Genomic DNA, 14970 nt, shown 5'->3' on the forward strand with positions numbered 1-14970 from the left:
AAACATTGACGGTAAAATTAGATAAAAATCCTGGCGTGTCCGTCACAGTGAAAGAGATTTTCTATTGTGTTTCTATTGTGATAAACTGGAACGGATGTTTGGAGCAATATAGAACTTTCAGGATATGTGACCAGCACATAATTCTATCCGGCCCTCCAGACCATTTCATTTTATTGTTATTAATGGCCTCATGTTATCTTTCACTCATTTCTAACTTGTATAATTTAACAAAATATATTTTTATGGAGAGTAAAATATTGAAAGTTATTTAAGGATTAAGTTGATTTATTCTGGAATAATATTCCTGCCTTTTTATTATTCATAATTATGTTAAAAAGTTGCATTTTGAAAGTTTTTGAAAATTACCATTCTGCTAGCTTTTTGGGCCATTTTGGGTTTAGCTAATATTTCAGCTACATGTTAGCTGTACAAGTTTTTTAAGTTTTTTTAGGCTAATTTGGCTAATGTTTTAGCTGGCTTTCAGCTTTCAGCATTATTGCAGGTTCATAATTATGTTTAGTTAGGTTTTTAAAGTTTAAAAAATGTAATTTAGAGTAGGGGTGTAACGGATCACAAAACTCACGGTTCGGATCGTGTCACGGTTTTAGGGTCACCGTTCGGATCATTTTTCGGATCAGTTAAAATAAAAAAAAAATAAAATAAAAAAGACAAACAACAATTTGAAGCTAAATTATTTTTCGGAAACACTTTAAATCATATATTCGCTAAGCATTTAAAGTACTTCACACACAAAACTTTTGGTCATTGAGGCATATTTATTAAAGAAAACATCTTTAAACTTTGAACACAAACAAAATGCTAAAACATGTAGTTTCTGATCACATTTATGTCTTGAGACCAAATCTACAAAAACTGAAAAGAAGAATGGTTAAAAATAGTGTGGAAAACACCAAATCCTTCTGTAATTCAACCGAAAATACAAGTTTTCTCATTCTACTCGCCTATTGTCCAATTTACATCATAAATAAAACAGTCAAAACGTTTTTTGGTATCAATTGTTTTATTGAAACTAACTATGGGGACATTTAAATATTTAAAATCATTATCTGTAAAACGTGGTAGTGTCACCCCCTGGTGATTTTTGGTCTCTCTGGCTTGCCATACAATCGTCTCCTGACGACACCGGCGAGTCCGTTCCGGAGCGGCTTTCTCCTGTGCGGGACAGCTGCTGAATCCACAAATGGAAACGAGTACTGATGCTTTTATTCAGCTCTTAAGATGAAATAAACCTGATATCCATCCATCTGCGTCCTCCTTCATGCAGTGGGAGGAGCTTCAGGTGAACAGACTTTAAGATAACCGCGAAGCAGTTACTTTATGTCAAACAAAGAGGATTTACATGAATTTGACCAGATGTGAACAGACAATTGATTTAAATTATGAGGTGTCCCCCCCACCCCCACCCCCCCCCACCCGGTGGGGAGGGGGGTTGAAGCGGTACACATGTGTCCCGAACCGCGGCTTCTGATCCGTACAGACCACGGATTATCCATGATTGTTACACTACTAGTTTAGAGTGTTCAATAAATGTTTATCCTGTTCGTCCCGCGATCTAAGGTCTGTTTTGGATTTTGGCCCCTTATACGATTGAGTTCAACACTTTTTCTCAACAGCCAATCAGAATGGAGTATTCACCGATCGTGATAAAAACAGAGTTAAGGTTTTCAAAGTGCTCATTGGGTGTGCAAAGGTTGAGACATGAGAAACTGCGGCGGGTTTAGAATTTTCTTTGTGTCTATTAATTTTAGGAAAGAGCTGTCCAGCCGCATCGACCCCGGCATCAGCGTGAAGAAGCTCGGGGGTTTATACATCAGTTTTGATGGCAGCAAATCAAAAGGCGTCTCCACCTCGGGGCAGAAACCGAACGGGAAGACGACCCTCGACGAGGTAAATGATGGATTGATTTCTCCTTTTCTCTCTGAAGGTAATTTGGAAGGAATATTGAGCTATTCAGATGGTTCCTGGCTGCTCCTTCATCACTGACTGAGTTTATTTCTGCTCTCGTCTGCAGGTGATGAAGAAGAGCGTCATCGGGCCTGACTTTGAGAAGAAGGACGCCGTGCCACCATATAAGGAATCCAAAGAGGCTTTAAAGTTGAAACGCAGAGTAAGTCTTCCGTTGTCTGTTACTGCAGAACTGTGAGGTCAAATCAGAATCTTAGAGATCCACCAAAAAGAACATCCAGTTTTAGTGTTTTTAACGTTTTATTGGAGCGTTTTTTTTTCTTAATGGAGGACATATATAGAATAATTAAAGGTTAAAACTGCATTTCTGAGTATTTGCTTATTCAAATGACAGTTGAGGAGCAGATGGAAACCAGATGTTTGAAAAAGTCTAAATAGACAAATAGATCCATGAACGTCTTCATTTTCCTCGTCTGAGCTCTAAATATGACTCTAAACTGTACGTCTGGACAGCTCTGACTTTTTATTTTGGTGCTACGCTAATGTTAGCTTGGGCTTGTGAGGCTCATATTGCTAGCAGTAGAGAATGTAAACAAAAGGCATGCTGGGAAATTAGCTAGAATAGAATATCTTTATTTCTATTGAGCTTTTCTCAGAGAGAATCACAAAGTATAAAAGGAGCATAAAATCAAATCAAAGCTCAAAGGAAAAAATATAATAATAAATAAAACCAGTAAATCATAGTAAAACACAGTATAAAATCAACTAAAATCTCTCCTGAATAAAAATGTTTTGACCTGGAATTTAGAAGATTTAGAAGTTAGCTAAGTTAGCTGCTGCTGCTGCTCTGCAGAAATTATGTCTTAAAAAATGACAAGATCTTTTATTTTGGTAACAAACATCATAATTAAAAGACCACTGGGAATGATTTTAAAATATAAATATAACTTCAAAGTGAATAAAAACAGATTATACATAAAAAGTTTTTTAACTTAAATATGCAGATTGTAAATTTTAAGGAAATGAGGAAATTTTGAAGAAAAAACAGTTAATTTGATGCATTTTTAAAAATAAGTACAGAAAACTTAAATAACTCTCCAGTGTTTCCTCGCTATGTTTCATTTTACCTTCGTAATCTTGCAGAATTATTTGTTTGTTCAATTTTGCATGATTTCATTTTTATTTATTTATTTTTTGAGTTCTTCCCCTAAACAAAAATTGAAAATAAAAAAACCGCTGCTGTTAAAAATAATTTTGATTTAGTAACAGTTCTAGGCTTAGTTTTCTTTTAATTAAAGTTTTTAGTATTACTTCTAAATTCTTCGAATTTTGATTTTTTTTTTCAATTAATTTTGAGTTTTAAACTCTATTCAATATATATATATATTTTTCAATCTAAGATAATCCTGATTTGATCCACAGAACATCAAAGGACAAGGATTACAAGTAGATTACTAGTATTCGAGTACTCGGATACTGCTTCCGAAAATTTGAGTGTGAATATTTGCTACATCCGAGATCGCTGATTCCCAGTCTTTATAAATAATTTAATAGTAGCGTGTAGTAAAAATACAATTTCTAAACTTAAAATGTAACATTATTCTGCATGTCAGAGCAACAAATTCATCGTTTCCAAACAAGAAAAGCAGTGAAGTTATTGAATCAGTTGATTCTACCACAGGGGGAAATATATATATATATATATATTTACCATCTTTACACCGAAATGCATCACTTTAGAACGTAAAGTATGGAACTTTGAGGATGGAAAAACAGTGGAGAATATTTTTGTTGAATTATCCAAAACAGAGATGTTTGGTTTTATGTCACTGCTGAATTTAACCAGAAAGTTAACAAAAAAACTTCTCCTTAAATCTTTGTGTTTTATCAGTTTTGCTGATCTCCTGTTCTAAATAAAGATGATGATGATTTAATACATATAAATGTAATTTTTATACATATAGTAAAAAGACAGACATTGAATCAGATCTCCACCTCAAACGATCCTCAGCCCAAGAACATCCGCTCTGTAGACGTGACGGTTTGTGTTTGTTTTCAGGCCGAGAGGCAGAAATCCACAGGAGACGGCTGGTTCAACATGAAAGCTCCAGAAGTTTCCCAGGAGCTGAAGGGAGACCTGCAGGTCCTGAAGATGAGAGGCTCTCTGGACCCCAAAAGGTTCTACAAGAAGAACGACAGAGATGGTTTCCCCAAATACTTCCAGGTCAGCAGCAGCGTGACGTTCCTCTTGGTCAGATCTCCGTCCGTGTCCTCATCAGAACTCTGTGTACAGGTCGGCACTGTGGTGGACAGTCCTCTGGACTTCTACCACTCCCGTGTTCCCAAGAAGGAGAGGAAGAGAACCATGGTGGAGGAGCTGCTGACCGACGCCGAGTTCAGACAGTGAGTAGAAGAACCAGAGGTTTTCATAAAATATTAGCTTAAAACGTAAAGATATAACATGAAGTATCTGTTTACATGTAACCAATCGTGATGTTTCTTCTCTTTTAAGGAAAAACAAAAAGAGGTTTCAGCAGATCATGGCAGAAAAAGCAGCACAAGCAGCCGGCAAGCACAAAAAGAAGAATAAATTCCATAAAAAGTCCAGCTAAAGATGCGAGGAACAAGAAGATTAAAGCCATCTCCTACATAAACCCTTTTAAATTGAGGCTCATTTAAAATCAGTGATGGTTCTGGAACCTCCAGTCTGTTTCTGATGGAACTAAAAGGTTTCAATCACATCTTGATGGACCAAATACAGGAAATGATGTGTTATGAAACATCAGTAAAATAATTTATACTAGAAGAAGTACAGCTTCAAAGTCAAACATTTCAGGTTTGCTCTGTATTTTTATCTCTTCCTGTCTGATAAAACCTAATTCATCTTTAGTAAAGTATTAAATGAATCTGTGAGTGAATTCTCTCTTATTTGACTAAACTGTTGTAGAAATATAACATGTCGGATGTTTAAGAAAATGCATCAAATCACTGAGGTGTGTCGGCATGAAGGTAAACTCCTGACTTTACCGATGTCAAGCTGCCCAGCTCAGGGGTCAAGGTTCTGGTTCCAGGTGGATTTGTGCGTCTGCAGCAGCTTCTGGACTCGGCTGTGGATCTGCTGCGAGTAGGACGGAGCTTTCTGCAGCCTGAGGAACAAAGACATGGATATTATCAGATTTCTTTAAGGTTTTACTTGCAAACATCGAGCGGACAGACGATGGTTACGTTCAATCAGGAGTCCCTGCAGCTGCACGTCTGTGACCTTCAGATCCCTGGAGGGTGAAGTCAGAGCTGAGGCTGTTTTTAAGATGCTACAAGCGGGTGCAGACGAAACGTTTCTATGCATTTGATAATAAAATATATGTCTAACATATCTATCAACATGAAAGACTAAATGTAAAATCGGTTAGTACGAGTAAAAGAAAACACCAGAAACAGTCAGCATTGATGATTTGGTATGATAATACAATTCAAACTCAGGCTTAAAGATTCTGAACAAATGAATACAAAATCTTAACAGCATGAACTATTAACTGGTAATCTGGAGAAATAAAATGGTAAAGTCAGTTTGAGACATTTCTGAATTAATATTTTCTTTGTTAGTTTTGCTTCAGTTTGAAAATCAAAGTTTAATGTCCTAAAACTAAATCAAAACATAACATTCATTTATAAAACTCTGAAGTTGACAATTTTTTGAAAAAAAATTCAGTAAAATCCTTAAAAATCTCCAATACATACCAAAGTTTGCAGAAATATTGAGTGTGTTGCTTAAACATGACCTTAACTCAAAATTAGCCCCCAAAAAGCTAGCTCAATGCTAAAATACTAGCTAAACTCTAAATTAGCCAAAAACGATAGCATGTTGCTAAGATATTAGCTAAACTCCAAAACAGCCCAAAAGTCCTCAGTAAACTAAATTTGTCAAAAACGTTAGCATTCTGCTAAAATACAGACTAAACTCTAAATTAGCATAAAAAACTTCAGTAGATGACTAAATTAGCCAAAAACGATAGCATGTTGCTAAACTACTAGCTAAACTCCAACTTAGCATAAAAAAACCTCAGTGTGCCAAATGAGCTAAAAAGAAGCTAACACTTTGCTAATATACTAGTTAAACACCAAAACAGCCTAAAATTCCTAGGTAAACTATTTAGTCAAAAACGTTAGCATGCTGCTAAAATAGAAGCTAAACTATAAATTAGCCTTAAAAAACAGATTATCCAAAAAAAAAAAACACATTTAGGTAAACTCAGACATAAGTATAAAAGATTAAAAAAACAGCCCATGAATATATTTTAAGGCTTGTTGCTACTGAACATTTTGAATTTTAAAGAGTTCCTCATTCATTTCCTATAGGGCATATTTTGCTCGATATTTCAAAAATTATAAAGTTTCTGAAAACCAAAAATACAAGCTGAACGTTTGGATACCAAGATTGGTGAAATACCTGAAGGTGTGATTGAGATTGTATATGTCGAAAAACATATGGAAGAGTTACTGTAGTGTGAATGCTTAGTAAGCAATCACACAATTAATAATACTCAGTATTAATCAAAATCTAATTTTTTCAAGGTGCAAGTAAGTATTAGAAATAATTTGATTTAGTAATAATGATTAATGTTGATTTTTTCTTATAAAGAAAATAAATAAAAAAAATTAATTTGCTATTTTTATCTTCTTAAACTATTTTTTAATGATTTAAATCAAAAACTTTCTTTCTTGCCTTTAGGGGGCGCCAGAGTGTAATCCATAAACCCTCTTTGGTTTTCCTGGTATCTCCAACCTCAGTATCATCACTGCTGTTCTCATTTCTATGTGCTTCCCTGCATGGATCTCCAAAACATCTCCCTTAATTTGTTCCTCTGATGGATCCGTCCATCCAGGTCACTTCCAAAGAAAACCTCAACATCTGCATCTTCTCATAAACTTCCTCAGCTCCTTCTGATCTCCTCTAGAAGCAAATATTGCATCTTTTTCTCTTCATCAAACAATAATCTTCACTTCTGACCTCCACTCCTCTTTCCTATGACGTCATTTTGACTCATCTGGACGTTTCTCTTCCTATAAACAGGCACTAAAACCGACTAAACTCCAAGAAGTTGTTTGCAACATTTAATATAAGTGTTCATCTTCATTATTGAATCCATGTCTGAATGACACTGCTGTTCACAGGTTTGTCCACTAGTGGGTGCTGTAGGATAAGATGTGAGACGTGGTCAAGGTGACAAACTACATCAATAAATCACGTTTTTATCTGACAGTCGCTCTTTTTGAAAGCAGTTATTCCGATTTTACAGATTGATTACTAACTGCCGCTAAAAGGGCCGACGGGCGCCAGAGGAAAAAAAGTGCTTTTTCAGCGCCTGATCGCCGCGGAAAGTCAGGACGGAGCAGATTGTGCTGCCAAAAATAAACCTCAGTATTGCCTCTCATCCACATCTATGTGCTGATAGCGAGGGTGATGACTGATAGAAGTGCTGCCTGCATGGCTGGCAGAGTACAAACACGGCCTTTCATCTGTAATCAGATAAACTCACTACCCGCTTCAAAACGCCATCAAGGACGAACCATCCAGAGACATGAATAGACTGACACTCCGAGGCTTAAGGTGCGAACGCCGCCGCCGGCATCTGTCATTATCTTTGGAGCCCAAAGAGTCCGGGACAGACGTGTCCCTCCCCCAGTCGGAGGGAATCTACAAAGCTCAAGTCTAATCCCCAACCCGGCAAATCCGGTTTCCTTTCCAATCTAAAGCAAAGTATCATTCATTTCCTGCAATTTACTGTTTAGTTTAAGATTGTTTATCGATTTTAATGTTTCCGAACAGATGGGAAGGCGATGCAGAAACAAACAAAGTGGCCCGTCAGTCCCATCGGTGTGCCGAACTCGCCGCCGCCGTGATTGATGACGAGGTCTCTATGAACGTATTACAGCGTGCATCAGGTCAAACGCATCAGTCTCAGGCTGGAACACAAATCAATACCATTTCCTTCTTGTTTTCCCTTCCCGCCGCCTTCTTTCTGGGTAATGAACAAACATGACACGACATCAGCTTCTGTAATTTCAAAGGTGGAGGGGAATTCATCCTGCGCGTCAAGTGTGATCAAAATTAAAGATTGGACGCGTCTGTGGCGGCGCGGGCAGCAGCCGCCGCCGCACATTGGATTTCCATATATTTGCTGTACAGTGACGCAGGATCTCAGACAGGCGACTCTTTGGTCTTCAGGATCTTCTGGGCAAACGCGAAGATTTACACAGATGGAACACAACTAGTTTAGGACAAACATCATAAGAAACAAGAACACGGGGATTAGACTCTTTTTTTTTTTTGCTTCCTTTCCTGCCGTCAGACTGATCTGCAGTTTCTCCTCTGATTTTACATTTTATCATTAAAAGAAAAGACTTTGTCCCAATCTGAATTCTTCCCTTCTCCATTCAGCCCTCCAAACAGAGTTATGAAAAAATATTGTCTCATGTTGATGATGTCACTTTCGTTTGATGACAAACTAGCGTTAGCGCGGAGCTTCCAACGCTTGACTATACAAAACAACAGCAGTTTTATAACTTTAAAAAGGTCACAATACAACATAAAGTCATCAGTTACATTTAAATGTAAAGATCTGTGCTTTAGAGCGCACTAACGTGAAGAAAAACGCTTCTTAGCGTGACAAACGGAGGAGCAAAAAAAACAATTATGGACATATTTGGGCTAAAACGGCCTTTTCAAACTGAGGGGAAAAGAAGAATTCAGATTGGGGCTTAAAAAGAATGAAAAAGCAGATTGTAAATTTGAAACAAAAAATGTAAAATTTTAAAACAAAACATTGTAAATTTGAAACAAAAAAATTAAAATTTTAAAACAAAACATTGTAAATTTGAAACAAAAAAATGTAAATTTGAAAAAATGTTTTTGGAATTTTGAGAACTGCTTCAAACTTGAAAGTATATATTATAAACTTGAATTAATTATTGAAAATATGAAAATAAAATTGTGAACTTGAAAAAAAATACTGCAGTATTCCCCCATATCTCCCAAATACGAGAAGCCCCACCCCCGCTGCCAAAGGATGTCCGTTACCGATCCATTCTCATCAAAAACTTTTCTGATCTTACTTTGTAAAACATTTATAAAAGAAAATTGGAGTATTGCTCAACACTCAGATGACCCCACCCTTACATTGAGGTGTTAGCCCTTCCATCATAAAGGTGGACAAGACTTCATGTCGTCATTGGACGCCAGTAAATCATTGAAATAAAAGTTCAGCGCACCGTCTTGTGGGGTCCAGATGAGGTAAATTACAATCATGAGCGTGCGCTTCCTCCTTCATCAAATAATAAAAACCTGACAATTATCCTCCGCCGTTATCGTCTTCAGTATATAATATACTTTCTTAGGTCGATTCTGAGTTAGCTGATGCCATTTCTCCATGCAGGGAGATGAAGAAAGGAGGCTCCTCCCACAGACGGGGGTTGCCCTTAGATACGCCTCAGCGGCGCAGTCCCTCCTTTGGACGCAAAAGTTTCAAACAACCGTCTGAGTTTTTGTGACGAACTGTAACAAAAAAAAATAAATCTGCAAATACGTAAAACCGCAAATAAAGAAATGCGAAAAGGCAGGGGAAAGCTGTATTGTAAACTTGAGAGAAATATTGAAGATTTGAAAAAATAATTGTAAATGTCCACGTAAAAATAGGATTAGGTCGGCAGTGAAAAGAGAGACAAAAAAAATGGAAAATAAAAATATTTTTTCAGTAACAGTTTCAGGCTTCATTTTTTCTTTTTAATCAGGTTTTTAATTTTAAAATTAAATTTAAAATTATTTTTATTATTTAATTTTGGTTTAAAATATTATTTTTTCAAATTTACAATTTTATTTTCAATATTTTCTTCAAGTTTACAATATGAACTTTTGACTAATAAACTTAAAAAAAAAGTAAAACTTGCAAATGTTTTGTTTTGAAATGTTCTTTTTTTTCCATTTACAATCAATTTTATTCTCACTTTAATCTGATCCTAAATGGACCCAATAATAGAGTCTATTCATCTATTTTCAAATCATTCTCAGTGGTCTTTTATTTGATTATTTTGCTGTCATCAGCTAAACATAAGAACTGTCTTATTTCACTTAGAATTCACCTCTAAATTGTGGGCGGGACCTTTGGCTGAAAGCTCTCTGTTTACACGTTCTCCTGCTATCTTACAGCCCCCAACCTGAGATTACCAGCAAACGGCGAGCTGTTTGGGAGCTAACCAGCCGTACAGTTTTGAGTCAGCTCAGGTGAAACTGTTGACAAACCAAAACCCAGCAAAAGCCACAAAATTCCACTTTACTGTTTTGTATATATTTTTTTCCGTATAGAACTTGTTCCCTTCAAAATAAAATACACCTTGTGTAAATGTTACTGTAGATTTATTTGAATTAAAAACTCTAGAAAAAACAAAAATGATTTTTTTCCTTTAACTTTCAAACTTAGTCAACATTGTTGTATTAATATATTAATATTAAATCTGTACATGTAAATTGAATTATATACTTTAAGATGCTTTTGTTGTGTAGCAGAAGATTAGAATATTGTAGATTATTCTTATAATAAACCACTTTGAAGGTTGATTTATCCTTTTACCGTCATTTTTGATGAAATATATGTTAATTCTTTTAATAAATTAACCAAAATTACCAAAATGTGTTCCTAATTGTCAGAATTTTCTCCAAAGCCAAAGAGCTTTAATGGAGGAGCTGAAAGTGGCTCCAGAACCTCAGGAGGCAAACGTATCAGAACGGAGAGGAGCGGGCGCCATTTCTACGTCACAAACCAGCCGTGGATTGTTTTGAAAGCTCCTGATTCACAACTATTTAAAAAAACAAATGTAGTTTTAAGTGTAATCGTCCTAATATGTCCTCCATCATCAGAAAAATGATACAAGAACATTAAAAATACCATCAAATGTTCTCCCTCCCTGCTGCTCTTCTTGTCCGTTTAGGGTTTAACTTTCAGAGGGTTGAGCTCTAAAGAAACACCTGAAAGTGTTCACCTGTCTCTGAGGCTGCTGGCATCTGGAGGACTTCTGATGGGAGCTCGGTGTGCAGGTGAGGCTTCTGGAGGCTGGACCTTCACCAGAGCAGATTCCACCTGGAAAAACATCAAATTAAAGTAAAGGAACAATCCTAGAAGTATTAAATAAACAAATTAGGACAAATACAAGTTTAAATGTCCACTTTTACCTTTATAAAGGTCCTTATATCTTCTGTGAAGATTTATATTTGTTTTTAAGATTATTTGAAGACTGATATAAAAGAACCAAACTCAAATCAAACTCACTTTGTCTGTTCTCGGTCTGTAACTCCCCAGAAGAGACGCGTCTACACAGACAGACGAGAAGGTTTAAGTGAAAACCTGGAGAGTCAGAATCCGTTCATGTACAATTCTGAGTTTTCTTTAATAAATTCATGGAAATATACGAACAAAAATGGTAGTTTTAGTGACAAACTGTCACAAAACAACAACAATAATTGTATATATATTAAAAATAGGCTTTAACATGACATTCTTCTAAAGACAGCTGATAAAAATGTTACTGGTTTGTACATCATTTATTCACTAAATTGACCTTCATATTTGACTGTACTTGTGTTAGTTCTTGTACATAATCCAGACTGACCTGCTGATAAGCTGAGAGAGCGTCGAAGTCGACTGTGATGGCGCTCCGAGGATGAGGAAGGACCTTCCAGCGCTGAGACGTTACGGCGGCGAGGAACCTGCTCCACACAGCAGAAAGTCCACACGGGGTTATCGGAACATTCACATTTCTGCTTCAATCAGAGACACCACACATAACATCGGCTTCAGTTTATCAGCATCATCAAACTTCTCAGTTCTACTTGGATTTTTGAATGAAAAATTGTTATTTTCTTTACAAAAGATTTGGGCTCTGAAATGTGCAGCGATGATGCATTCACTGCAATCTGAACTGTTTTAGTAAACACACACACCTAAGAAATATAGTTTTAATAAAATATTCATACAAAATTGTTGAACCAAAGGAAACACAGAACCAAACTGGACTGAAAAAGTATCAATAATATAACTTTATGATGCTAAGATTATACAAGTTCGTTTTTTTCCCACTACTTTTAATTATTTGATTCAATAAATTGACAAATCTACATAGTTTACCATCTATGTGCACCTCAGTGATTAATTTATACATTTAACTAATCTACCATAAATTAAATAAATGCTAATTAAATAATCCTTACCATAAAAATTGTTATTTATTTTTCCTTTTTTTGTACTTTTCTCCTCTGTTATTTTAGTTTGGGGTTGGTTGTCTTCGTTTTCAGGCTTTGTTTATTTGTTTTCTTAAGGTAGTTTTGGTCAGGCAGCCGTTAGCAAGGAGCTGCTGACTGTGACGGTCGACAAAATGATGTAAATCTACATATTTTTATTCTATTGTCTCGTTTTCCTCATTTCTATTGCAGAAAATGTTCAAAATCAATCAGTCCGTTACACCCATATGTTACACTGCATATGAATAGAGATATCAGTGCATAAAGTGTTTAAAAAGCTGCAGAGTTTTTGTTTAAATAAACCGTCTTTGAGTTCCACGATCCATTACTAACGTCAACATTTTTGTTTGTTCAGGTGAAAAATATAGTAGACTTTATGAAAACTTCTATGTTGTCCCACATATTGGGAAACAGACACATTTAAAATAAGGATCACTGAGTGATTCTAGTGATTTAACTTGACATAAAAAAAATGTGTATTTAAAACTTACTATGAGATGTAGTTTCAAAAGAATGTAATTTCTGCTTATGTTTAAGCTCAGACACTTAAGACACATTTAGATGAAACAAATGTGATTTCAGTAAAAGAACAAAGAATAGGAGGCAGAAGGTCCAAACTTTGACCTCCATTTTTTTAGAATAATAGTAATGTTTTAGTTTGTTTAGTATATTAAATAATTTTTTTCTTAGGATTGGACATTGATATATGAACATTTAGCTGATTATTCAATGAAAGTGTCCTGATTTCTTCACGACTGTACATGTAAACATTTTTTACTGTATTTTCCAGAGTATAAGTCGCTGTTTTTTCATAGTTTAGCCAGAGGTTTAACTTATTCTGAGGATTGACTTATTTGTTATTTTTTTTAAAACATAAATAGGCTCAAAATCTTTATTTTTCCACTAACAACCAGTCGCCCTCTAGTGGTTGTTTCTGCTAACAACCACTAGAGGGCGCTGCATTTTCTTCTGACAGTGCCAGAAGAAGAAGTGTCGTCCAAAACAAACATGGAGGAGAATCTGATTGTTTTCCTGTTTTTGCCATTGCAAATATGAAAGAGCGACTTTTACTCCAGAGCGACTTCTAGATGGTTTTCTTCTTCTTCTTGATTGGACATTTTTTGCTCCTGCGACTTATACTCCAGAAAATACGGTACAAGTAAACAATGTAATTTTTATTGTGTCAAAATGGATTATTGACTCAAGAAACAACATAAAACTCCAGTCTCACAAGAACCTCCACTTCACTCTTTGAGTTATTGGTCACATAAACATATTGTGATAAAATTAGAACAATATAAAACTAAAATAATGTCTGTTAAAAAAGGTTCCACACAAAAGTTAACAATATTTTTGAACTAATTCCTCAAATGAACTCTAATCCAGATTTCTTGTAGATTAATAAAATCTCGATTCATAAAAACGTTGAGATCTGAACGACATGAATTCGCTTTGACAGCCGATAACTGAAGAAGAGAAACCGCCACACCGGCGGCGATCTTCGGTTTAAGCGCTGACGGTACGAACCAGGAAGGGCGGCTGGAGCTCCGTCTCCTTCCTGAAGAGGTGCGGCCCCAGCCGGAGATGGCCGAGTCTCTGCCGGGCGTCCTCAGAGAGCTGGCACATCTTGCGGTGCGTGTACGGGGACAGGGATCGGGCCCTGGACGCCACTGTGGGCTGCTGGTAGCCGGCGTCCGCGGCGCGTTTTCTTCCCTTCGTGTTTTGGGGAAGACTCTGGTCGGCTGCAGAGGAAAGACGACGTCTGTGTGTTGGCGTGACGACCTGATTCAGGGCTCGGCTTTTATCTTCTTACCTTTGAAGGCTGAACTGTTCCCACCGGTTGGTGAAGACCGTCTGATTTGAGAGAGTCTCATCGGGGAATCACAGGAGGTCTGTGAAGCACAAAAAGAGTTTAAAGTCTCACTTCAACTATCTAACTGTGTAACAAAAGTGTCTTTTTCTAGGACATAGTTTCGCAGAGCTGCAAGAGTTTATTAGAAATTTGCCTCTGATTTGGGGGCAGGATGTAAGCCACGGCTGATATCCCATCATCTCTCTACTGCTAGCTTACAGCCCCACAAAACCCAAAGTTGCAACAAAATGGCGAGCAGTAGTAGAACGATCCACCAAACCACACAATTTTCATTGGGCTGGGTATTTAGGCATAGTTATGGGTTATCTATGAGGAGTTATGATAATCTATTCATGTTTTAAGCCTTAGGTGTGACAACATCTGTGCAAGGAACGCTGTGGTTTTTCAGTTTTCCGGGTCCGTGGAGGGTTATGGAGATGCGGCTGCATCTCAAGAGGAATGCAGGTGTGTCTTCAAGTTCCCATGAAAGTCGTGAAACCACCTTAAAGGGCGTCTTATCATGTCTTATCATATCTTATACCATGGTCTGGGTGAATACTCGATTCTGATTGGCTGCTGGGTTTTACTTTTGGCATACTAAAGTACTAATTATTTATGAAATATGAGCTATTTTCTTATCCTGAAATAGGACAAATACTATATCTGAGGCTCCGCCTTTCGCTCCTTGTGGGTCCCGCCCATTTAATGACATCATCCGAGAGTCGCCCACAGCAGTTTGTCTGTGTTTTACTCACAAAAACAGACAACATTCGAACTTTGACAAAGATGGATGTTGTGCTTATAAAGTGAAAGTGTTTTGCCAATCGCCGTTATCTCGGCAGAGAAAATGGGCGTAGATTAGCCTAGGGGAGGAGCTGGCAGCGAAGACTCCACTTGGAAGGGG

The 14970-nt window shown here is 36.7% G+C and overlaps 2 protein-coding genes across 5 annotated transcripts in view; one reads left to right on the forward strand and one right to left on the reverse strand.

Annotated features, from left to right (window-relative positions):
• The window catches only part of dnttip2 (deoxynucleotidyltransferase, terminal, interacting protein 2), an 8915-nt gene extending 4083 nt beyond the window's left edge, over positions 1 to 4832 (forward strand). The window contains exons 3-7 of one of the 2 annotated variants that reach the window (XM_024278811.2): positions 1770 to 1908; positions 2033 to 2128; positions 3986 to 4150; positions 4220 to 4329; positions 4439 to 4832. In XM_024278811.2, coding sequence (XP_024134579.1) covers positions 1770 to 1908; positions 2033 to 2128; positions 3986 to 4150; positions 4220 to 4329; positions 4439 to 4538 — 610 coding nt within the window. In that variant the 3' untranslated portion in view covers positions 4539 to 4832. Of the gene's footprint in view, positions 1 to 1769; positions 1909 to 2032; positions 2129 to 3985; positions 4330 to 4438 lie in introns of both variants that reach the window. The other variant, XM_036211449.1, reaches the window with a different exon arrangement.
• Positions 3972 to 14970, reverse strand: part of spata6 (spermatogenesis associated 6) — a 22424-nt gene continuing 11425 nt past the window's right edge. Inside the window, exons 7-13 of one of the 3 annotated variants that reach the window (XM_024278816.2) lie at positions 14028 to 14106; positions 13742 to 13956; positions 11587 to 11683; positions 11247 to 11287; positions 10960 to 11057; positions 4954 to 5072; positions 3972 to 4107 (exon numbers count right to left, since the gene is read on the reverse strand). In XM_024278816.2, coding sequence (XP_024134584.1) covers positions 4973 to 5072; positions 10960 to 11057; positions 11247 to 11287; positions 11587 to 11683; positions 13742 to 13956; positions 14028 to 14106 — 630 coding nt within the window. In that variant the 3' untranslated portion in view covers positions 3972 to 4107; positions 4954 to 4972. Of the gene's footprint in view, positions 4108 to 4184; positions 4307 to 4953; positions 5073 to 10959; positions 11058 to 11246; positions 11288 to 11586; positions 11684 to 13741; positions 13957 to 14027; positions 14107 to 14970 lie in introns of those variants that run through there. The other 2 variants (XM_024278813.2, XM_024278815.2) reach the window with 2 other exon arrangements.

Source organism: Oryzias melastigma, linkage group LG4 (assembly GCF_002922805.2).
Source record: "Oryzias melastigma strain HK-1 linkage group LG4, ASM292280v2, whole genome shotgun sequence".
Classification (NCBI taxonomy): Eukaryota; Metazoa; Chordata; class Actinopteri; order Beloniformes; family Adrianichthyidae; genus Oryzias; species Oryzias melastigma.